This window comes from Urocampus carinirostris, chromosome 19 (assembly GCF_059441175.1).
Source record: "Urocampus carinirostris isolate Australia breed hairy pipefish chromosome 19, RoL_Ucar_1.0, whole genome shotgun sequence".
In the NCBI taxonomy this organism is placed as follows: Eukaryota; Metazoa; Chordata; class Actinopteri; order Syngnathiformes; family Syngnathidae; genus Urocampus; species Urocampus carinirostris.
This window is the reverse complement of record NC_142367.1, coordinates 11,340,116-11,365,802: the sequence shown is the minus strand read 5'-3', so window position 1 is coordinate 11,365,802 and position 25,687 is coordinate 11,340,116. Positions and strand designations below refer to the sequence as shown.

Sequence of the window (25,687 nt, the reverse complement as noted above, 5' to 3'; positions counted from 1 at the left end):
TAATTAGCATAAAGGGCACCCAGTTTGATATGTATCTATAAAATAACAACTTATCATGCTATTACTATGTTGTACCTATGTTGTTTTTGGCTTATTATTGAAAGTAGGGTTACATAGACTCAGTCAACACATTAATTTTTGCTAAATAATCACAATCAGCACTGGTGAGCTATTTTCAGAACAGGTCTGTGGGCACTTCAGTCAAGTCAAATCAAGACACATTTATTTGTATAGCCCTTAATCACAAGATGTCTCATGGACTGCAAAGGATTTCCAATCACGCCATCGCCTGGTCTTAAACCAACATGCGAGCAAGGAAAAACTCAAAACCTCAGCATGAGGAAAAAAGAAACCTTAAGAAGGGGCCTCACAAGTGGTAATCCCCCTTCCAGGATGACTCGGGTGCAAAAGATTTAGCATTAGGTAACAGTACACAAATCTCTCTTTAGGGGACACCCTGGTGCCCACAGGTGCTACGTTGGAGACCCCTCGTCTATGAACATATAATTTGACTTGAGGGATGTCCTTGTTGTTTATAGAGATGAATAGATTATTTCCACCCTCTAAGGCAGGGGTCGGGAACCTTTTTTGCTGAAAGAGCTGAAAAAAACCCAAATTTCAAAATCTAATCCTAGGAGAGCCATATGTATATTTTAATACCAAAAACAGCTAAATGGAAGAGGAAAATCAACGAGTTTATAGTATAATAAGACGGAATTTATTTTGAACAACATTGTAAGTTAATAACAAAAACTAACAATTATTTATAATTATAACAATCAACTGGTCTGCAGGCTGAGGTTTTATTCATATCTGTCCATGTTTACTTGCCCGCTCTGCTTGTTCACCGCTGTCTGAGGCCCTCAGGTCAGCAATTTCTTATCTAAATCGAAGAAGACCAACAATATATATATTATAATAAGACTCTGTTATAACATGTTGTTCAAAATAAAATTAAAGGTATTTATTAATAAGAAAAGTACTTCTGACTTACTATTAATGCGACTTTTGGTGTTGCATGGTTTTGCTGATGGCTTTGTAGTCCGGTTGATAGGTGGTGAGGTTCAGCTTCATGCAGGTGTTTAGGCTTCCATCTTTTAAACGTGATCGCAGGTTGGTTTTGATGTGTTTTAGGTGTGAGAACGACTGTTCGCATGCATACGTAGATCCAAACATGATCAATACAGCAAGTGCCTCCTGATGTAGAATACAGTGGAAGCTGAGGATGGGTCTGTTCTCCTGCTCACGAAGCAGCGCTACAAATCCTCTGTTTTTCCCCACCATGCACGGAGCACCACCGGTACACACAGAAATAAGTTTATCCATTGGTAGATTCTTTTCATTTGCAAACTCCATGAAAGACTTGAATAAATTCTCTCCTCTCGTTGTCCCTTTTAGTGGCAAAACGGCAAGACTTTCCTCACGCAGCGAGTCACCGTCAACATAGCGTGCAATAATACTGAACCGGGATAAATGACTGACATCTGTTGATTCATCCAAAGCGAGGGAAAAAAACTCCGCTGCATTTATGTCATTCACTTGTTTTTATCTCCACTTGATTAGACATCACAGCACAGTTCTTGCTGAAAGAGGCATATCTTTTATCCGTTTGATTATTTTATCTTTATCCTTAACGTCGTCAAAAAGCTCGTTGGCCACATAAAGCATGAATGATTTGGCATAATCGCCACCTGTAAACGGCTTCCCGCTCCTCACAATTGCTAAAGAACCAGCAAAGCTAGCAGAGTTAAAATCACCTTGTTTGGCCCATACACGGAGCTGCTGCTGACTAGCCTGGACTGTGGAAAGTAGTTCTTGACAGGCCTTCTTTCTGTTGTCTCCCACTGGATATTTCGCTGAAAATGTGGCATGGCGTGTGTCGAAGTGTCTCTTTATATTTGACCGTTTCATCGAGGAAATTTTATCATTGCATATAGGACACACTGCACAACCTGCTCTCTCAATAAAGGCAAATTGCTCTGTCCATTCCTGCTGAAACGTACGGTAATCTTCATCTTTTTTTCTTTTCGTCATCTTCTTGATTAGAAGGGTTTACTCTGCATAAAAAAGCTAACCAAAAACGAGGAAATATTACTTCTTTGCTTCAAAATGACTTGTGCAGATTGTTGTAAATTATCCATTAAAAGTAGACTTTCCGGGTAGCGGACCCTCCCGCTCACCGGAGAACAGATTGGCTCTTAGCTGCGTGCCTGAACGAAAAGTTGCAGGTGAAAATATATATAAATTAAAATGTGTGTATTTATTTATTTTTTTTGGACATGTTTTTTTCTGACTTTATTATTATTATTATTTATTTTGCTAAAGTAACATTATTAGCAAAATTATTAATTGATTTGTTTCGTTCAGAAATTTTCAGAGAGCCAGATGCCGTCATCAAAAGAGCCATATATGGCTCCCGAGCCATAGGTTCCCGACCCCTGCTCTAAGGCTTCCTCTAGTGGTATTCGGAAGAATCACAAATAGATGCACTGTATTTTCAATTTTAATCCTCTAACAATCTACTATGTCTGAATTTTGTGTTTCTCTTCCCCAGACTGCGTGCAGCGCTGGCCTTGTCTGACTGTGGACATTGACACGGTCAAAGGCAAGCGCTGGTGGAAGTTGCGAAGGACCTGCTTTGCCATCGTGGAGCACGACTGGTTCGAGACCTTCATCATCTTCATGATTTTGCTGAGCAGCGGTGCTCTGGTACACAATCACAACCCTGTGTTATGATCCGGCGTGGCTGAAGAAGTGAATCCCATAAATGTAGACTCAACTTAAGATTTTAGAAAATAATTCATTTACAGAAAAAGGATTTAATTGGGAAGTGTGAAGGAACAGAAAATGGAAGTTTACAAGGAGCCTCACAATTCAAAGACAGTGCAGCTATTCTAACACAGGCTGGACTATGTTCTCTGCCCTATAATATTTGCCATGATTGCTCATTGCCCTCACATGTGCCCCCTCGTTTGGCGCCAGCTGCTGCTTGTTGCCTGATGGATTCCCCTTCTATTTATACCCAGTACGCCAGTCACTCCTTGTCAGTCTGTCAGCGAACCTCTGCTTATGCAGGGCAAGCACTTTGACTCTGGCTCCCGTCAGTCCCGTTTTCATCCGTATACCACTCGTCTGTTCCTGATTCCCCGTTTTTCTCCGGCTATCGACCCGTTTTGTCCTTTTGACCACGCTCTGATCTCCCGCTCTGGCTAACGACCCGTTTTTGACCACCGACCACGCTTTGATCTCCCGCTAAGGCTAACAACCTGTTTTTGACCACCGACCACTCTGATCCCCTGCTCTGGCTATTGACCCTTTTTGCCCATCTGACCACGCTCCGATCTCCCGCCCCGGGAAATCCACTTCCACATTCCGATCACGCTCCAATCCCGTGAGTGGCTTTCTTCCCTCGTCCAGCGAGCACCGGATTGCTGGCGTTTGTTTCCTCAATATCCCAATAAACATTTGAGTGAAACGTTACGCGTTTGGGTCTACTATTTGTTCTGGCCCTGACAATATTGAAAAACTACTAGGTCTAAAAAAACAAGTAATAAAAGAAAACATGCAGGATAGGCTTAAATACCAAATGGTTCTAACTGGACAAAAGAATGGGGAGGCAGGGAACATACTCAACCAACCATGGATAGAACCACTACACAATGTTCCTACAGCAACTGGCTCTCACAGAACAAAACGTAAATGGAAGACAACGCAGTATATGTTGGAAAACCAACTAGCAGCAACTGAACAAAACATGAAAGTAAGACGATGCAGAATATGTTAGAACACTAACCAGCTTTAATTGAATGAAACATAAAGGATGGCGCAGGCTATTTATTTATGTATTCATCCATCCATCCACCAATCCATCAATCCATCCATTATCTGCACCGCTTATCCTCAGTAGGGTCGCAGGGGTGCCGGAGCCCATTCCAGCTATCTTCGGGCAGTGGACAGGGGACACCCTGAACTGGTTCCCAGCCAGTCGCAGGGCACACTGAGACAGACAACTCACTCGCTCATTCACACTTAGGGAAAATTTGGACCGGCCAGTTAACCTGACATGCATGTTTTTGGAATGTGGGAGGAAACCGGGCACACAAGCACGGGGAGAACATGCAAACATGCAAACTCCACACAGGAAGGTTTGATCTCATGACTTCAGAACTGTGCCGCGCACGCGCTAACCACTGCGCTACCGTGCTGCCTTTACATATGCATGGATAGAAATATACATTAACGAGAGAGCCAATGTGACAAGACCAATCCATTATCTGCACCGCTTATCCTCAGTAGGGTCGCGGGCGTGGTGGAGCCCATCCCAGCCGACTTTGGGCAGTTGGGAGAGGACACTCTGAACTGGTTGACAGCCAGTCACAGGGTACACGAAGACAGACAACTCACTCGCTCATTCACACCTCGGGAAAATTAACTGACATGCATGTATTTGGAATGTGGGAGAAAACCGAAGTGCCCGGAGGAAACCCACGCAAGCATGGGGATAACATGCAAACGCCACACGGGAGGCTGTGGTAGCTGGAGTAAAACCCTGGACTTCCGCACTATGGGGTTGCGCGCCAATCCCTCAGCTGACATGACGCCCATTCATTGCTGCAAATTACCTCTATAGCATTCCAATTCTGACAAGCTTACAAGTTTGGTGCATGCATAGCTGAAGCAACGCTCGTAATGCAACGCTCGTAATGCAACGCTAGTGACGAGGATAATGTTGGAATACTAAACTAACTGAGCAAAACATGAAAGGAAAACAACTCAAGAAATAATCCTATACGTGGACAAACACACAAGTAGAGGTCCATGAATATGTGACCATAAAATACAACGCTGGAAGACTAACTAGCTCTAACTGAACCAAACCTAAAAAAAGAGAGAATGCAGTATATATTTAAACACTCTCTAGCTGTAACTGTACAAAACATGAAAGGATATGACACAGGATCTGTACTCATATTTGGATTGACAAATAACGAGAGAGCCAAGAGACCATGAACCATGATGTTGGAATATTAACCCGCTCTAACTGAACAAAACACAAAAGTTATACAATGACACATTACACAGTGGACTTAATCATATGGTTTTACCCTCCAGGCTTTCGAAGACATCTACCTGGAACGACGTCGGATGATCAAAATCATTCTGGAGTACGCTGATAAAGTCTTCACCTTCGTCTTCGTCATAGAGATGTTACTAAAATGGACGGCGTACGGCTTCAAGACTTACTTCACCAACGCTTGGTGCTGGCTGGACTTTTTCATCGTGGATGTGAGTCCTAAAAGGTTCCGCCCAGGTTTGGTGGCTCATAAAGCGCCCTCTCTTGCTACAGATTTCCCTGGTTAGTTTGGGAGCCAACTGGTTGGGTTTCTCGGAGCTGGGGGCTATCAAATCTCTGCGGACGCTGAGGGCGCTGAGGCCTTTGCGTGCCCTCTCCAGATTTGAAGGAATGCGGGTAAGAAAGCAACCAAGCTCCAGATTTGTTGGATTGTACTGTTGCTCTAACGACTCAAATTGAACCATTAATTGTCAGTATGGAACAAAGAACTACAACCAAAAAAATATGGAGTTCGCAAATAACCCAAATCGGGTCAATAGTAGACCGGACCAAAACTAGGCGGGACTTGATTCAGCTTCTGATTTTTTTTTCCGTGCACAAATAATCACAAGTATTGGGTAATTTTCCAGACTAAACACATGAAATGGGCCATTTTGCAAAGTTGTCTTTATAAAATATAAACAATTAACTGATTTTTTTAACCCCACAAAATTGGGTTGTACGTTTGGACACCCCTCAAACATTGTGTAATTCTCTTTCAAACTCACGAAAATCAGTTTTTTTAAAAATTGTCGTTATCAACTATTTAAAAAAAACAAACTAAGATTTATTAATTAACAAAAAAATCTCCATAAAAACCATGGTGCCCAAAAAATTTTTTGGGTGATTGTGTTTAAACTGTTGCAAAATTGAGAGATTTTTGTATAACTTAAAAATGTTGTTTTAATATATATTATTTTGTAGATGTTTTTGTTAAAAACAAAATATATAGGGGTTAAAAAAATACAAATTAAGTGTGTCAATGTTGGACCAGCCCAAAACCTGGGGGAACTTGACTCAGCTTTCAATTTGTCTTTTTGTGCACAAACAGTATTGAGTTATTTTCTTCATTAAACACTCAAAATTTGTCAGTTTGTACATCTTAGTTTTAATACAAAAGAAAAACAATCCCCAAATTTTCAACCCCACAATATTAGTTTTTTGTTTTTGTTTTTTTTTTCAGAAAAAGAAAGATTAAACTTACATTACAGTACATTAAACAAATCATCATTAAACAGTTTAGGTTATTTTCCAGCTCCTTAGTACTTTTGAAGTCCATGTTTTTTGACCAAAAATGGTTAGCTCTGCCGACTTTAATACTTTTGGAGTACATTTTACCCACCAATTTTAATGGTAGATGATAGATGAAAAAATGCATACATTGTATGTAAATTTTGACCCAATTTGGATTATTTTCCACATCTCCAGTAGATAGATAGATAGATAGATAGATAGATAGATAGATAGATAGATAGATAGATAGATAGATAGATAGATAGATAAAGCTGCTCTTCTGTTTGGAGATGATGCTGTGAAGTGGATGTAATGAATTGTCCATGATTGACCGCAGCTTGTTCAGTGCCCGTCTCTAAGCTACAGTTGTCAGGCTGTCCAGCTCTGTGCCCACAAAAGAGCCCGCCTTCCTCACCAGTTTATTAAGACGAGAGGCATCCTTCTTCTTAGCGCTGCCTCCCCAACACACTGCTGCATAGAAGAGGGCGCTTGCCAGTACTTTTACAGTACAGATTTAATGAGCGTTTTGACAGATAGCTGGATAGATAAAAGTACATACTATATAAACAGTGTCCGAAATAACGTCTGCCCGGATGCCCGTGGCGTGCATCTTTTACGTCGGGCATACTAATCACACAACATTTCTGCCCGGGTGGCCGACAACTTTTTCAAGAAAAAAAACAAAAAAACGTTTTTATTACAAATTTGAAACAAAAAATCAAATTAAACGTTTGCTTTATTCCAAATTCGAAATATTCTTTCGTTTGGAAATTTCGGAATTTCGGTTTGTTTGGCAATTTGCATACTCGGCAGCCGATCAGAAGCCTGCATCGAATAACTTTGTGCTTCCGGACTCTCCCGAGCGTCTTAAGGTTGTGCATTTGCATATCATTTTCCAAAGTAAACGCACAGAGAACACAAGAAAAATGGATAAATGGTTAGGAATCAAGCCAAAACCTCAGCCCCAGAAGAAATATTCAAAAGAAGCAAAATTTATGACGCTACAAAACGTAAACGTACATTAAGAGCATCGTTGAAAGAGGAGTTCACGTGGCTTGTAGCAGACGACGCAACGCAAGCATTGCATGAATGAAGATGAGTTAATACAGGTACAATACTGATGGCAGATGGAAAACAGCGATGTCATATCCATGCAATAAATGTTATAAGTAGATTTACAATAAACTTAATTTTAAAGTGTTGTTCTGTTATATTTTCTGATTATCAATCCTTAGTACTTTGCAACAATGTTTTTTTTGCGATTAGTCGTCTTATTGTGTTTCAAGTTATGAAAAATGGGGCAGGCAACTTTATGGCTGCGCAGGCAACTTTTCAGAGTTGTCTGCCCTGATGTTCGCTAACTTTTTGTCATGAGTTTCAGACACTGATATAAAGCTTAATTTTTGACCCAATTTGGCTTATTTCCCCCTTATTTAGTACATGTAGAGTGCATGTTTACTGGCTGTTTTAACACGTGACGTTATCTCCAAGCCTGCATGCTTTACCCTGAAAGAAAGAACAGTCTGGTAAGTGTTCCAAATGTTTTTTACGCTTAGCCTTGTGGTATGGTTCTAAGCCAGGCTCCTTTCCCCACCAGGTGGTGGTAAACGCTCTGGTGGGTGCCATCCCGTCCATCTTTAACGTTCTGCTCGTGTGCCTGATCTTCTGGCTCATCTTCAGCATCATGGGGGTGACCATGTTCGCCGGGAAATTTTACCGCTGCATTAACACTACATCGAACGAGCTATTTACCGTCTGGGAGGTCAACAACCGAAGCGAGTGCCTGGCCCTGCAGGAGGCCACCGGGGAGGCCCGCTGGGTCAACATCAAAGTCAACTACGACAATGTGGCGCAAGGATATCTGTCACTGCTTCAAGTGGTTTGTAACGCTCGTGAATGACGGTTATATGTTGGGAAAAAAATCCAATAAAAGTGTTCTGGTATATTTGAAGGCAACTTTTAAAGGCTGGATGGACATTATGTATGCTGCTGTTGACTCAAGAGAAGTAAGTGAATAACATTCACTAGGTACTCTAAGTTCTTGAGCAAAAATAAAATCCAAATTTGGGTTCCTCAGGTGGAGGAGCAGCCTTCGTACGAGATCAACCTGTACATGTACATCTATTTCGTCATCTTTATCATCTTTGGCTCCTTCTTCACCCTCAACCTTTTCATCGGCGTCATCATCGATAACTTCAATCAGCAGAAGAAAAAGATGAGTGCTTGACTTTTCATTGTTATTATGACGGTGATAATATTATTTTAACGGTGGATGTTTGTGAAGCACTTGGGAGATAAAGACATCTTCATGACAGAGGAGCAGAAGAAGTACTACGAAGCTATGAAGAAACTCGGTTCCAAGAAGCCGCAGAAGTCTGTTCCACGTCCCACGGTATCTTATCTTTGCTTGTGCCTTTGACTGATATACGATAGACCCTGGGGATAAGGAATCCCCACCTTATGATGTTTCACTTCTCGGTGTGGAATGTATTTCAGGCTGCTCTTTACAGCCTTTCCCCTACCACGACGTCAACAATTCAGTGCCTGTGTATGACGAGTTACGTGTCTAGGATGCCTATCTGCTATTGATCGATGTCATATGAAATGCTGATTTGCTATTGGTATGTGTCACCACTTCTTAAAATGCCAATATGCTATCAGCTAAATACTTCCCACAATGCCTTTCTATTTATTCAGTTCAGAATCTCATGTGATTAAAGCAACATCCTATATTTCCTAAGAGTATGACAATATTTTCAAGTTAAAGTTTTAAAATCAATTTCATATTAATCCACCATCTCCTTCCCTGTCTGCATCCCGTTTACTCCACTCGACCAGATCAGGTCACGTCATACCACAGGCAAATACAATTTATTTTTTCCTTTACGCATATCCATGCGTTATCTGCACCGCATATCCTCAATGGGGTCGCGGGGGCACTGCAGCCTATCCCAGCTATCTTCCGTCAGTGGGCAGAGGACACCCTTAACTGGTTGCCAGCCAGTCGCAAGGCACACAGAAACAGACAACTCTTTCGCTCATTCACATCTAGGGACAATTTGGACAAGCCATTTAACCTGACATGCATGTTTTTGGTATGTGGGAGGGAACAGGAGTACCCAAAGGAAACCTAGCAAGCATTAGGTGAACATGCAAACTTCGCACAGGAAGGCTGGTAATTGGATTTGACCTCAGAATTGTGCCGCGGACATGCTAATCACTCACCTGCCGTGCCGCCACTTTACGCCGATATTCATTTCAGTTTTTGTTAATCATAAGCACATATTTTATAAGTACAGTGCTCCTTGCTGTATACAAGTTCAGTATTTCAATATTTTATCTGCAGTTCTAGGTGTTCAAAAGGCATTAGCTAATTAGTATAGGTTTCTATCCCCGGCCATAAAGCGGTTTTACTTTGTGATCCCCACCTCAGAACGGATCAATGTCGTATACAGTAGACCTACTGTATTTTATGAAGGCATTCAGACCTTTTTTCAAATAACATTGTTAAAGACCTCAGCTTGGCATGTGCGCCCCAATGAATGCCTCCGCTCTAATTGCTAAAAATCAACTTTCCTGGATTCAAATTTAATTTCTCTCTCTGCAGAACTTCCTCCAGGGCCTGGTGTTTGACCTCATCAGTCAGCAGTTCTTTGACATCTTCATCATGGTGCTGATCTGCCTCAACATGGTGACCATGATGGTAGAGACGGACAACCAGAGCGCCCAGAAGGAAGACTTCCTATTCAAAGTTAACCTGGCCTTCATCGCCATCTTCACCACAGAGTGTGTGCTGAAGCTTTTCGCACTTCGCCAGTACTTCTTCACCAACGGCTGGAACATCTTTGACTTCATCGTGGTCATCCTCTCCATCGCCGGTGGGTGATTGTAATCCATGCCATGTTCTGTGATATCCTGAAATTGGTTCTCCTGCAGGGACGATGCTTTCGGACCTGATCGAGAAGTACTTTGTTTCACCGACGCTCTTCCGCGTGATCCGCCTGGCCCGCATCGGTCGCATCCTACGTCTCATCAAAGGCGCCAAAGGTATCCGGACACTCCTCTTCGCCCTGATGATGTCGCTCCCTGCCCTCTTCAACATCGGCCTGCTGCTCTTCCTCATCATGTTCATCTTCTCCATTTTCGGCATGTCCAACTTCGCCTACGTCAAAAAGGAAGCCGGCGTGGATGACATCTTCAATTTCGAGACATTCGGTGGGAGCATTATCTGCCTTTTTCAGATCACTACTTCAGCAGGCTGGGACGGGCTCCTGCTCCCCATGCTCAACCGGGAACCCCCCGACTGCGACCCTGACTTTGAGAACCCTGGCACGGATGTCCGGGGCAACTGCGGCAGCCCCGGCATGGGCATGATATTCTTTAGCAGCTACATCATTATCTCCTTCCTAGTGGTGGTCAACATGTACATCGCCATTATCCTGGAGAACTTTAACGTGGCGCAGGAAGAGAGCAGCGAAGCCCTTTGTGAGGATGATTTCGAGATGTTCAATGAGACCTGGGAGAAGTTTGACACTGAGGGGACCATGTTCCTTGAGTACGCCCGCCTTTCAGACTTTTGTGATGCACTCCAGGAACCCTTGAGGGTGGCCAAACCCAACCGACTCCGCCTTATCCATATGGACCTACCGCTGGTCATTGGCGACCGTATCCACTGCCTGGACGTCCTGATGGCCGTCACCGAGATGGTCCTGGGCGACACGCTGGAAATGGCGGCCATGCGGGAAAGCATCAAGACCAAGTTCGTCTTGAGCAATCCAACCTCAGACTCGTTCGCACCCATCACCACCACTGTCCGCCACAAGGAGGAATCGTGGGCCGCCACCATCATCCAGCGGGCTTATCGGAGCCACTTACTTCTGCGGGGTATCCGGCACGCCGCCTTCCTGCAACGCTCCCAGAGTGGGGCCGCTCAGGACCGAGACCCTCCAGAGAGAGAAGGACTGATTGCGTGCAAGATGGCAGCCCTCTACTGCTTGGTACTCACCCAGGAAAAACCCTATGAGATCCTTCAAGGTCCTGGACCAAGTGTGGAAATGACTAACAAAGTGGTTCTGCGTTCTACCCCTGATCCAGAACAGGTTCTCGGTCACCTTCAGGAAAAAGTCCAAGAGTCACCCGTATAACCAAAACACTTAAACCCATCCACAGCTACCTTATTCAAAATAGATTTTTGACATCAATAGCTGCCTTTGGCACTGGATTTGTCTCTGCCATGGACGACTATAGACGTCAACAGTATATTTTAAACATGCTGGGTTGGTGATTGACTTAAAACCCTGATACCACTTCAACGCTATCGCACTTCTAACAAAACCGGACTTACACAAATCCGGTTCACGAAATGCTAGCAGCAGCTAATGTTTAGGGATAGCTGCCAGAGTATTGCACTACATTTATTTTGGGGCCGTCCAGGTCCAGTTGCAGCGTCCGAAAGGGAACTTCCCGTCACTTTGCCAGGAGGCCCGGAAAAGGCAGTGTTCATGTTTACATGTCCAAAATATTTGGCTCTTGGAATCTCTTTGGGCCTTGCGTCCATGATGCTGTGATTTTTTTTTTTTTAAAGTCGTTTCACTTTTTTGTCTTAATTGAAAACGTCTTACTCTGGATGATAGGTACATGTTTGCTGTTTTTTTTCTGTTGTTCGGAATTTGTTTTGTTTCTATTAAAGGGAAGAAATTACAACTTTGACTACCTTCTTTTCATGATTGACTTTGTTTACACTCGGGAGGCATTAGAGAAGTAAGTATGTACCTTCCCGTACTGAAACGTTCTAGTTGCAGCTTGTCAAATTGCAACACTACTCAACGTACTTTGTGACAATGTTCTCCAGTTTTCTTTTTAAGTATTGTTCTCACTTAAAAAATATACCCCAGCCTTTAAAAAAATCAATGTAGGACATTTATGGTGAAAACATCCACGAGCCAAAAAAGGAAAAAATGAGCGGCAGTAATTCCTGGATATCTCCTATTTTCTTGAACGTTGTAAAATCCGTGCAAACAAGACCCTTTGGCAGATTGTGCCAATTATTTGAAATTGAAACATTTACAGGACATAAATGTACCCATTTGACTTTTGTGTGTGTGCCTATGTGACAAGTTGCACTTAATTTTAAACAAGTTAAACACACACCTATCATTTTTTTTCCACATAGATATGGTCACTATTTGAATATATCATTTTTGGCTGGTTTCTTTTTCACTTGCTCATTACGTGATTCATTTTTGGGAGTGGATCTTGCGCTCCAAAGCTGCTTATTATATCAGGTAATATACCTTTTATTTCGGTATTTGCGTTATTCCAGGGACTGGCTTCACTTTTTGGACATTTTGGAGGTAAAGGGAAGTTATTTATAGCATTCAGTAATACCAATTATTTAATTTTATGTGTGTGTGTGTTTTTGAAGATTGTTAGAAATCTAGTTTCTGGCAAATGCTGGCAGTGCCTTACCCCTGACAGCAATTGCCCACATGTTTTACTATTATAATTTTCAGCGCATTATTATAATACACACGAAGAAATAAAATACTGTACTTGGAAAAAAAAGTTGCCGGAACTTCTTGAAATGTCTATAACACCAAATTAGTACCAAACAAAAAAGCCATATTTAATTTTCAATAATTTTTCAAACTTTACCGGAATTTCAAGGAGTGATACTATTGTACAGGGTTATAGAAAACATCTGTATTGGTACCTGAATCGTCTTCACTTTCTGCGGAGCGAGCGCTGCCTTTGCGAACACTCGTACTTTTTAATACAAAATAAATCAACTGTCAAACGCAAATAATAACTTTTTCTTTTCAAGATGCCAACTTTTAATCAATTTATATACTTATCTTACATAATTTGCACACAAAACGAGAAGCATTTTGTCAGACGTGTGGGTTACATCCTGGTTATCCGATGTACATGAACGCCACATACTCTTTTTCCCACGATGCACCTCTCTCTACTCGTCTGTACACTTCGTTCCTGCCTGAGGTAAACAAACATCGACTACCTGTTCTCTTTGTTTTTTATAAAATATTTTAGGCCATGGAGAAATGCGCTAATTTTTTACAGACTTTTTAAAATCTCTGTTGTCATTCCTGGTTTACATTTTTACAGGCTGTCCTGAACTTAAATATAAGTCAAGTCCGGTGATGACGCTAAGCTAGTTTTGCTGTATAGCTAGTGCTAAGCTAATTAGGCGTTTACGTTAGTGAGTTCTTTTTTAAGTATGTTTCTTTTTTTTCTCTATGTTTTGAAGTGCTTGTTGTCGAATGTAAAATCGGGGAATAATTTCTCAAGGTTAGGAGAAAGTGAAGTACTACAGCTTGTTTGGTTGTTAAAAAGAGCATTAAACTCTAATGTTGTTTTTTACGGCAACCATCATTGTAGTTTTATCTAGATTGGATCACGTCAAAAGGACTTTATTCAGTGTCACGTGACCTTCGTGTTAATTTCTTCGTGTCAATTTCTAGGTCAAATAGCTCTTAGTTTTGTATTGTTGCTTTGATAATGCAAAATCAGAATAAACACCTTCTGAAAAAATAAAACAAACAAAAAAAGTGTTTTACTTGCGGTATGAAAACAATTTAGTACCAAAGTGTGTTCTAGGGATCCTCTTTGTGAAACAAGTGATATTAAATGAACCCCTACAAAATGGATACCCCTTAAGAAAGCGCAAAGTGTTTTATGGTTTCCTGAAACAAAATTGGATAGGCGGACTCAGCAAAACTGTAGAACTACGTATGGAAGCGATCTAACGTCTTGTCTGCCAAACTCTTCTTGGCACTAGACATTTATGGAGACAGGAGCAATGTTAGATAAAGGAAGAAGTGGGCGACCAAGATAATCTAATAAAAACATCGATAGCGTAAGACAGTCCTTTTCTCTCTCTGCCAAAAAGTGCATCTGTACTGATTCCACACAGATACAGCTATCACGTTCAACAGTGCAGAAGGTCCTACATAGTACCTTTGTCGATAAATTCCTTGGGCCATGCACAAATTGTTGGACGTAATGGGGGATCTCTTCTATATTTAGTCGCGGAATCTGACAATGCGATTTTGTTTTAATAAACCATAAGACACTTTGCACCTTCTCTTGAGGTGTATTTATTTCAGATTTCAGATCTACTTTATTGTCATTCTAGTACACGTGTATACAGAACGAAATGTCGATACATCTGACCCGCCCAGTTTCCTTGAATGTACAGATATAAGTAAAAGTTGTATTGTATTATGGCTACGTATAGTATTTTACCATAGTGCCGATAGTGCAAGAGGAGTAGCTAACCAGATGTGCAAAATGGGCAGTCAGGTTAACAAGTCAGGTAAACAGTAACATTAACACTGTAACAATTTTGTATTTTTATTTTGTAGAGTTTCATCACATCTTTTACAAACAGGATCCTCGAAACACAAATGCGGGGTGATAAAAAAAACTTGAATCAACATTGAATACAATAGAGGAAATCTGAATACAATATCTTATGAATTACCTTTTTAATACATTTTTGATTAGGTAAGGAGACTTCATGAACACCCTGTATTTTTTGTACAATAAAAAATAACAAGCATATCTGTCTTAAATATGATATAACATTGTTTATTTTGGGTATATATTTTTTTCTGATTCCTGGAGCAAAAACATTAATAAGACTTATATTAAAAATTATTTTACCTGATTTTTAATTTTTAACGTTACTATAAATAGTAATAGTTTTACTTATTTTTTTCCTTTTTTTAATTTTTTTGCGAAAAAGGAAAAAAATCCCTTAAACCTTATGGTAGATGTATTTCTTAATTTCAAATATTACATTTCTTATCTTACAATTTAGTCAAAGGGTTCCTCCTATTACAATAATACAATTATTTTCTCCTAAATATAAAAAATAAGCAAATTTAGCTTCCATATGACATTGTTTTGCTAGTTTTGTTTATTTTACTAATAAGAGACATAAAAAATCAAGATCAAATTATAATACAAATAAATGGAACAATTAAAGCCCTCAAAAGTATCTTCAAACGCATCTGGCGAAATCAACAAAAAAAATTTAAAGCCAAGCAAATGAGCATTTTTACTCAAATCAAAATAACACATATTAACAGCTGGGATCTTTTTGCTCATCCCTCCCCCCAATCATCTAGAACTTTGACTTAACTGTACAAAGAAATTCCCCAAAATGACTTATGACGGAAAACGTAACACGAACTAGCACAGCACCAGTGAGGAAGGAGAAACTAACTGTCTGTCACATGCTAAGCGTGTGTTTTTCCGTCTTTGACTTATCTCTTGCTCTCTGTTTCCCCATTTGCAGAATGCCATGTGAGTATAGTACCCTGGAGGAGGTGCCATGTTAGCCACGCACACGCCAGACGCCCTGCAAGAAGCTAAACATGTCCAACAGGTATGATTTTTTTTTCGTTTTTTGTTGCAAAAATGAATATGAAAAGAAATATCTGGATCGCTTGCTTTGTTTTCTGTTTTATTATAGGCGTGGGATTAGATTAACGGGTAATCTGTGTTTAAAGAGGCAGGAATAGATGCCCCATTAGGAAGGCTTTAGCATTAAGATGTGGCTAGGACAAAAATATCACTTTGATTATTAATTGTAAACATAGGGAGGAATCAAACTAATTTGCTTGTTTTGCCTTTTTAAAACATGACAATGTGTACATTTTGCTGGTGACCACATTTTATGTTTATTTTGTGGCAAAAATTCAAATATAGTGACTTACTTTAAAGAAATGTAATTTTAAAAATGAGTTTTTGTCTGAATAATTGAGAATAAAGATTGCTTTAAATAATGTTTTTAGGGTTGTTATTTTTCTCTAAAACAACTGGAAACATCCGGATACTAAAGAAAATTCTAGTAATAACCTCACTTAAGCGCACGATTTATGTAAGTGTTTTATTTCATTTTTTGGGGGAAAATAGTTGCTCCCAACAGGGACATTTTACCAGAGTCCGTTATGAAAACGGAACTGTATTTTCACTATATGGCATTCTGTTTATTTAAAGCATAAAATCATCCGTCCAAGTACTATATTTTGACAAATTAAAAACAACTTTGTTCTCCTAATATTTCACATTTTATTTCCTCGAAACATTAGGCTAGATTCAGTAGATGTGAGAAAAAGATTTTTGTTCTTCCTAGACTTTTTTTTATACTTTGTGATTCAGGTGGGAAGGTCAGATGACCAAAATCGAACCCTTTCAAAATGAGTAATATATTGAAAAATGGAAAAATAGCTAGTTTATTCCCCTAAATACTGCACTTTGTTTTCATCAAATTTTTAGTTTAGATGGAGAAAAATCATGCCTTGTTATTCTCCCCAAATTTTTTTACAAGATGATTTTCCTACGGTAATGTCAGATGGATGTTTGGATATACTCCTGCTGTCTTTTCTTTAAAGACTGAAAGCTACAGTAATCTTTAACCGCTTAGGATTGATCACGTGCTGATGTTCTCCTTCCGGGTCATCATGTGACCGTTGCCGCAATGCTGCATAGTAAGCAGCATTGATCCCTTTCCAGCTTGTCTTTAGTGGTTTTAAGTAACATTTTTAGCATGACAAAGTTACTCATTAGCTTGCAAGTAGGAACAAGAGGTTGCAAAGTTCCTTCCTGTTTACAGATCAAAGAGTCGCTGGTGCAGTCGCTCAAAGCTCTGCAGCGGCGCTATGTGACATCAGATGCGGTGGTCACCAGTGAGGACGGAGACGCCAACCTACTGTGCAGCGCGCTGGAGGCCATCTTTGTCCATGGCATCAAGAGCAAGTTTGTGCGCTGGGAGGCCAGCAGCAGAGGCAGGAAAGGACATCGGGGCCCTCTGCCACAGCCTTTCTTTTGGGGCCTCCTTAAGACCATCACGCATCGGTGAGTACCACCGTCACCATTTTGCAAGGTTTTTTAAAGATTATAAAAGAAGATGTAATGTTCTTTTGAGGCTACTTTCATACTGCAGGGAAATCTGATATTTTTGCCTGTATCCGATTTTTTTAAAAATCCGAGTGGCACATAACAGATTTTTTTTTTTTTCTCCCAAATCAGACCCAGGCCACTTGCACATGTAGTCCTAAATTCGATACATATCTGATCTTTTGGAATGCGACTGCTGTGGTACGATCAAGACACATTCATGTAACCTGCACGTCACTGTTCTGCTTTAAACAAGCAGGCAGGAAGTGGAGAAATCAACAACCATGGCAGACGGAAACACCGAGAACATTCAATGGTTTTTAATTTGATTAAATTGTACAAGCGCTGCACCTGAGGTAGCACAAAAACCTCAAAACTGCTACATATGCTATAGTGTGTGTGTATGTGTGTATATATATATATATATATATAAATATATATATATATACATATATGTATATATACATATATATATATGTATATATGTGTGTGTATGTATATGTATGTGTATGTATGTGTGCGTTAACATCCATGAGTACTTCTGCAAACACTGAGTGCATTGCATGTGACGTCACGAGTACTCTGCGCATGCAGGACTCTTGTGGCATTTACACAAGCATTCATGATCACATACAAGTCGCATTTAGTTGGAAATGTGAATGATCACACAAAAACATTAGATTTCTCCAAGAAATGGGAATTGAGCTTTAAGCTCTGGAGTGTGAACCAAGCTCTAGATACAGATACAGAGTCCTCTATTAAGGTGATTTGTCATTATAGACGATGATTAGTTGTATCACTTTTAATATTTTTGTGTATTTTGAGTATAATTCTTTTGAGAAAAAGTAATATTTTACAAGGTTAAACAAACTATTTCTTGGGTTGAAAATGTATACATTTGCCTTTTCAAGGTAAATGTGTTTGAATATATATATATATTTACAAAGACGGCAAACCCTTTTGTTTTACATTTTTTAACATTAAATATTTTCCACATCATTGTATTCACAATAAAATATGAAAGAAAGAAAAAAATCGATTTTTGTTGTTAAAATATTACTTTTTGACCGAGTGTCAATATTAAAACAAAAGTTGCTCTTAAAGCAACACCACAATCTATTGGAGTTAAATATAACATTCAAATCACCACCCATGTGATCTTCTTCATAATTATATTTGACTCGGTGGTAGTTGGTATTTAAAATAAACACATGATCAGGAAAAACATGACGTAAACAACTTGGAGCAGAGCTGAAAATAGCGCAAGTTGAAACTGAATCAGTCAAAGGCGTCAATGCCAATATCCCCATGCGGATGCTGCTGAATGATTGATTTAAAATTTATTTCCACTAGTCATCATATACAAGGTTAAAATAAGTTAAAAATCTACAGCTTTGATTACAATTGACAAAACAGAATTAAAAAGCAGGAAAGAAAAAGCCAGAGCTGTCCCCTTGTCAACCAAAACACTTCACATTTTTCTTGTCATGTAATCAGGTTTTTATAACAAGGCATTTTGAGTATCATAAATCACATCTCATCATTACACTTGGGAAATAATAATTTATGTAAAATCTAGATCAGCATAATCACCTTTTGCATAATATGTCGATTTCATGTCTGACATCTCCTCGTTTTTTTATCTTTTTTTTCGTTAGTTTTTAAAATTTTGTATTTTTTTTGTTTTTACAAGAGCCAAAAGTCAATCTTGATCCAATGAAATTGTTCTAGTTGGTCTGTCAGTCAGTAGTTTCCTTTTTGACGTTAAGGACCTAGAATTTGTCATTCAACTTATAGAGGCCAGCTTACAGCTTCTCCAAGGCGTTTAAGCATGGTGGTCTGTTCGGCAAAGCTGATGGCCAGAATGGCATCACGGCGTTGAAGTAAGACCTTAGTTGCGCCGGTCTGAGCAGGGGTAAATCGGGCTTGAAACGGACCGTGTTCGTCCAGCTGTCATATTTTTCCTAATAAAGATAATGGTTTATGTATTTGAAAAACGTTTTTAAGATTGTTTATACATCTGCTACATAGATGGTGATAATTTTGGAAGTAAAATGTCTTTAGAAAATCTTTTATAAATCAAATATATATTTTTTCAAATTATACATGTTGGCAAAAATGTATCAATGTTTTTTCTGTTCGTCACTATTCAATTACTCATTACCCCTTAAAAAAGAGCCGGTTGAGGGCTGATTTTGGTCAACATACGTTTTTGTTCTATTGTAAAAATACATTTTAACTTGAAAAGATAAGGATATTTCTTAAATTATTTCTTTTGCTAAACTTTATAAAGTATTACCATTAAAGACGTGTCTATGGAACCTGCAGGGATGTGATCACAGAGCTGGAGAAGATCAACTTCGTGGGCACAGATGTGGGCCGGTGTCGCGCATGGCTGCGTTTGGCCCTCAACCACGGCCTGATGGAGTGTTATCTGGTGTCGCTTTTCCGGGAGAGCTCGAAACTTCGGGCGCATTACCAACCCACTGCCCTGCTGCTCAACAGTGAGGAGCGTGAGGTTCTGCTCAGTTACCTCCAAGGCCTAGCCTCGCTTACCTTCAACCTCTCCTACAAGTCTGCCGTGCTCAATCAATGGACCACCACGCCGCTCAGCCTGGCCGGACTTTGCCCCCCGTGCCCTGACGGGTCTGCAGAAGCGCCTGTAAATGGGGCGTCGGACCGGCCCGTGTTTAAAGACTCGTGGGACACGGGGTCATCGGGGTCGTCCGATGCCGGGCCGCCCATCGGGAGGGCGACCCGCAAAGCCCGTAGTGCTGCTGTGGCTCTCAACTCGTCCACTCTGAGCCTTGACACAACAGACTCCTCCCAGCTGTCGTCCAGCTTGAGCTCGGACAGCCTCCTTCAGGGGCAGGACCTCCAAAGCCCTGCCGGCGAGCAGTGGTCCACTTGTGATGTTGGCGGAGGCACCAAAGCACTCCAGAAAATGTAAGGCTGTCATCAAATCCTAAAATTGAGGCCAGAGGTGTATTGAAAAGAATATATGACTAGGTTTAAAACAATTCAATATGATATTGATGCATTAAACCATTACATTAAAAAAAAAAATCTTAATTCAGGCATAAAAATATCTCGCCTTTCAAAAAGGGTCAAGTACATGAATTGTGTAGATCTGATGAAAAAATATTTTTGAAGGAGGGGGTGGATATCGTGAGTTTTCGCAGAAAGTGTAGCAGGCATTTGAGGCGGTGTGTTGGATTAAAACGAGTGTAGTTTACCCCTGTGGGGTTGTGACTAGTTGCCTGTTGGGCCGTGCAACTGTTGCCTTGAAAGTGAGGCTCACCGGCCATGGAAGATACAGAAAAGTATAAATCAACCCACATTTCTGCGTCTCTAACCATTCAGGGGAGAGAATGGTCAATTGCAGCCCATAGATCATGATACATAACTTAAAAGGAAACAAACACAAAGGATGGTTAGCTCGATCATTGCAGTTTATAGAATCCATATATGGAGAACTACAATGCCAACACACTTTAATTTGGTGAGTTTTAAGGTTTAATTTTCTTGACACATGATACCCCCAACGGTCAACAACTTAAGATGTTGAAAAAGACATAACAGACCAAAAAATTATAAAAACATGTATGCCTGTAGCCATAAAAAATGAAGTCTTTCAAATTACAACAAAAGGTGGATTTATACATAAATGCATTTAATATTTCATATTTATTCCAAATATTTCTTAAAGCATTGGAAAATGTTAATGTTTTGTAATGTTTGTTTTATACAGAAAAGCATTACAATAATTGATTTCCCTGCTCCATCATTTTCTATTATAAAATTTTAATGAAAAAGCTCAAATTGGCCACTTTGGTTGCTGTGATCTCTGCTATATACTTATTTAACTATATCTGGCTATAAACTTATTTGCTATATTTCGGTAGGTTTTTTTGGCGCTATTTTCTTAAAATTCACACTTTACCAGAGTATAATTGTTGACAAATTAGAATTACTCACATTTTTAGGTACAACTGTTTCTTATTCTGATATATCAATTTGAGAAAAAGTCCTTGGTTTTTCTTACCATTTATATTATGGTGATAGAGTTTTAGATATTTTTAAATTTTTATTTTTTTTAATTTTTTTTGCTATTTTCCCTAAAATGTACTCGACACAGAAGTTTCATAATAGTACATGTTTGGACAGTTAAAATGTTTCATATTTAGAATTTAGAATTCTAATAAAGTTTAATTTAACAAATGTTACTTAAATCATTTGACCAGTTAAGTTTATATTATATCCTTGAAATTAAAGAATATATTTTAGATGGATATTAAACTGTTGTGAATGTAAACAAAAATTCATTTAGAAACTGAACGAAGCTAAAAAAATGAAAATTACAAACACCATTAGCATGAAAAGTAATCAAATGTGTTCTTATTTCCTCCCTTCCAAAGTTTGCCTCTGAAACTCCAACCAAACGGCAACTCCAGTCAGGATTCCATGCGTGAGGACTCCTTCATCTCCAACTCTGGCGCTGATCCTTTCTCAGACAGCGACCAGCCGCCCAGTTCTGCCATGTCGGACACCGAACCGCCTCCTCCAACGCTCATTGACCCGGCGTTGCCGTGCCTTGATCCCCTCCCTTCGCACACAGAAAAGGTCATGCTGGATCTTGGAAAGAACCAAGTGGAGAGTGGGGAGCTGTCGTCAGAATCCCTCTTGGTATTCCTCTCTCATGTTACATGTGATCATGTGATTTACCAATTCTTAGCACAGGGAGTCTTAAACAAATGTGTGATGACATCACTGCGTGGCATTTTAGAATTCTCGATCCTGGATCTCTGACGAGGACATCTACAAGCCCCGATTGGCTGTGGAGTCAAAACCAGAGGATGCATCGGCGTTGCATCCTCACATCTCTTCCGTCGCTTCTCCTCCTGAAGACTTGCAGTCGCCACCGAGTGTAGTGCATCGCCGTCAAATTGGTGAGTCATCCGCTGTGTTGAGTATTTAGCTACACAAGCTTGTCCCAAAAATATTTTTTCATTCACTAAACTATTATCCTGTTCAGCACAGCAAGCTACCAATGTTGTCTTTCATGCAAAAGAAAATAGTATTGTGCTTTTATGCAAGCTATTGTTGTTTAATTTGCCTTGAATTGCCCTTTTTCATGCAGAAAACTAGTATTGCCTCTATTTAGCACTACCTGAAAGTATTTTTAATGTTTAATGGAGAGAGCAAGTTGCTTCTAGATTGAAAACTAGCTTTTTTCTTTTGAGCAAGGAGCGTTCATGCTATTTTTCTCGTTTCTAATTAGCTCCTTATATATGAACTACTAGTGTTGTCCTCTTTCCTGTGGAAAGCTAACTCTGTCTTTTATACAAAAACTACCTATATCCTCTGCTAGGTGTTTACGTCATCTTAGGTAGCTTATATATGTTTAAAAAAACATTTTTGCTCTATTGTTACATGAGCCACAAAAAGTGTCTCTCCTACAGGCCTGTCCAACCCTTTCCGTGGATTGCTGAAGCTAGGCCATCTGGAGCGCCGGGGCGCCATGGGCATGTGGCGGGACCACTATTGCGAGCTGTCGCCCTTGGAGTTCCGCCTCTACCTCAACGCCGAGGAGCGTGCATGCTGCGACAACTGCTCTCTGCTGCGTTGCGAAGACGCCCGGCTGACCTCGCCTGACGGCCGCTTCGAGCTATCCTTCCCTGGGAAGCGCCTGTGCCTGCGTGCCGCCAATCGGGATGAAGCCGAGGATTGGGTGGACCGCGTGGTGGAGGCGGTCAACAAGTGTCGTCCCGCCCCTCGCGCCGAGGAGCAGTGGGAGATCCTGGAGGTCCCTGGTGAGACCCGCCCCAACAACTGCGGCGGTTCCTTCCCATGCTCAGCGTCGTGTAGCCCAGAACGATGTGTCTCTCCGCCATCGCTTCAGGAATTCAACTGGACCTACTCTGCCAATTTGGAAAGGGACGCCATAAAGGAATCGGTACTGTACTGCTGCTCGGACTTGGACAGTCACTCCTGGACACCTTTTGTCTTCTCGTTGTCCCTGGAGGCTCTGAAAGGCTTCCGCTTGCAGGAAGGAACTAAGTTGCTGCGGATGACTGTCCCTATCCAGGAAGTGCGGGACGTGGTGCCTGACGTGGCACTTGGTGGAGCCCACTTTTTTAAACTCCTGACTCTCAGGGAAATGTTCCGACTGCGAGCGGAGAGCCCCGAGGAGGCAGGTATCTGGAGGGCTCTGATCAGAGGGGCTCTTGACTCATATTTGGAGAGCGGCGATGAGGTGGGGAAGGGGGGCCAGAGCGGGACCGGAAACCTCCGCAGATTGGTGCAGCACAGACTCAAGGAAGAAGGAACCCTGCTGGTACATTTGTGCACTGTGCCCACGCTTAAGGGACTGGACACGCAGAGCTTCAAATGTGCAGGTATGCTCCCCTCTGCGCTCCGTGCAGCAGCTAACTGCTAACATTGTTTATTCGCGCCTTGTCGAACAATAACTCGGTAATTATTAGCTTTTTCTTTTCATCCTAGCCATGTTTGCATTAGAAGCAACTGTGTCCTAAACACCATTAATCATTCAATTTGCGATAAGATGTTAGGGTGGGGCACGAACCTGGCCTGAATTTCAGGTTGGGCCTAAAATCCCAATCATTTGTTTGGCCCTGGGCCGGTCTTCTGTCTCACTGACTTTTTTAATTATCCACCCAACATTTGTTCTGTGTGGTCTTTTCTTTGTCGTGAATTCGCGCAAAGCAACATTAATGACCGTCGTTGCGTTTGCTTGTCAGCATGTGTGCTTGCTGGCACTGTCGGACAAGAGTAGCTGGGGGTGAAGTCTGCCAAAATCACACTTTCTTCCTCCTGCCTGCTCCTCACAAATGAAATATAAAAATTGGGTTTGCTTGGGGCTAGGTCCCTCAAAACAAGTTAATTTGTCGGGCTCTGGCTGGGTCTGGCTTTAATACTCTCACCCATACTTAGTCAAAATTTATGTCTAGGCTGCTCACAGCAGATTGGCCCGTCGCTGGGACGAGCCCGACTGTGTGAGTTTTCCGGCCAATACTACTGCGAGTCCTGTCACTGCGGCGACACCAGCATCATCCCTTCACGCGTTCTGCACAACTGGGACTTGGGAAAACGCGAGGTGGGTTAGCGAATCTGTCAGCATCACCCTTTGCATTCCACTCCTCGTGTTGGTGTGCCCAGGTGTCGAGGAAGGTGCTGTGGCTTCTTGCACAGGTGGAGCAGGAGCCTCTGCTCAACCTGGACCAGCTAAATCCCGACTTGCTGGCACATTCGGAGTCCATGGGTCTTGTGCATAACTTGAGGCAGAGGCTACGGCTCCTGGGCGACTACCTGCTCACGTGCCGCAGCGGCGCTTGCAAAGTGCTCCAAGCCAGGTGTGTGTTGCATTGATTTTGATTCTGCTTTCACCACCCTTTTCTACGCAAGGAAAAAAAAAAAAATTCGAAGCACCTTGCCAATTGAAGCTGACAATATTAATGAATGCGTTACTCTGACGATCTTTGGCATATTGCTCAAATATTCGACAATAATACACTTTTATCTGAGCAATCCCTAATTTGTTGTGATCAATGAGATGAGAATTAACAATTTTCTCGGGGGTCTTAAGAAGGAAATTATTTTCTTTGCCTTCCCATTAGGATGGAGCAGCGAACTTACTTGCTGGAGTCCACCAGCTTGTACAGTGTGAGGGACCTGCGGGAGGTATGAAAAGATTGCCATGAAAGAAAAGAAAAAACTCTTCTAAAGCATGCTTTAGTAAAGGTAATGATCATGCCCTTTAGATTGCTGACAACCAATACACCCACTACCTGGCATCGCTGTGCCACTTGGCCAGCAGTCACATCTTCAACTGTAACCTATGCACGCAGCGGGGCTTCATATGCCAGATGTGCCACAGCGACAACATTATTTTCCCTTTCCAGTTAGACAGCACAGACAGGTAGGACGTGAGATTTTGACATGGAATCAAATTAACTTTCTGATGCCCGCGCAGGTGCCAAGACTGCAAAGCGGTATTTCATCGGACCTGCATGGTGCCAGGTCAGTGCTGTCCTCGTTGCGAGCGGATGAAGAAATACCAGGAGAGGAACTTGCAGGACTGATGCAGGCGGTTATGAGCAGCCAACAATCAGGCAACCTAAAGTGCAATTATTATGGGGAAGAGTGACAGGTCACAATGTGCCTTATCTTTTTTTTTTTTTTCTTGTTTTTTACACCAATGGGACTTCACTCGAGCCTGCTGGTTTTCTGACTTTTTTCATATAGCAAAGCAGTCGGCCATATTTTTTTTTCACACATTTGCACTGTGCTTTGACTGTTAACTGGAAAGTCTTTGATCCTAAATAGTAAGTAACACAGTCATTCGGTTTTGATTCATTGACAAAGAGAAATAAACATTTCTGTTGAGCTCAAATT

General features: G+C 41.1%; 2 protein-coding genes and 1 long non-coding RNA gene across 3 annotated transcripts in view; 2 read left to right on the top strand and 1 right to left on the bottom strand.

Annotated features, from left to right (window-relative positions):
• scn4aa (sodium channel, voltage-gated, type IV, alpha, a) overlaps positions 1-11,902 on the top strand; it is a 33,189-nt gene extending 21,287 nt beyond the window's left edge. The window contains exons 18-26 of the mRNA XM_088323354.1: positions 2,555-2,709; positions 5,113-5,316; positions 5,348-5,470; positions 7,944-8,225; positions 8,299-8,352; positions 8,424-8,561; positions 8,634-8,738; positions 9,954-10,224; positions 10,283-11,902. Coding sequence (XP_088179480.1) covers positions 2,555-2,709; positions 5,113-5,316; positions 5,348-5,470; positions 7,944-8,225; positions 8,299-8,352; positions 8,424-8,561; positions 8,634-8,738; positions 9,954-10,224; positions 10,283-11,490 — 2,540 coding nt within the window. The 3' untranslated portion in view covers positions 11,491-11,902. The remainder of the gene's footprint in view (positions 1-2,554; positions 2,710-5,112; positions 5,317-5,347; positions 5,471-7,943; positions 8,226-8,298; positions 8,353-8,423; positions 8,562-8,633; positions 8,739-9,953; positions 10,225-10,282) is intronic.
• Positions 785-1,550, bottom strand: LOC148347314 (uncharacterized). Its single transcript, XR_015847940.1, has 2 exons — positions 995-1,550; positions 785-883 (listed from the first exon to the last, which is right to left on the bottom strand). It is a non-coding gene; the product is annotated as an uncharacterized LOC148347314 (long non-coding RNA).
• Positions 11,903-13,297: 1,395 nt separating the features above from the next.
• On the top strand, positions 13,298-25,685 carry plekhm1 (pleckstrin homology and RUN domain containing M1). Its single transcript, XM_088323321.1, has 12 exons — positions 13,298-13,345; positions 15,669-15,758; positions 16,989-17,230; positions 19,601-20,218; positions 21,691-21,958; positions 22,059-22,221; positions 22,735-23,670; positions 24,244-24,389; positions 24,452-24,645; positions 24,910-24,973; positions 25,054-25,211; positions 25,266-25,685. Exons 2-12 carry the CDS (start codon positions 15,705-15,707, stop codon positions 25,372-25,374), a joined length of 2,952 nt encoding a protein of 983 aa, XP_088179447.1. The 5' UTR covers positions 13,298-13,345; positions 15,669-15,704; the 3' UTR covers positions 25,375-25,685.
• Positions 25,686-25,687: the final 2 nt, after the last annotated feature.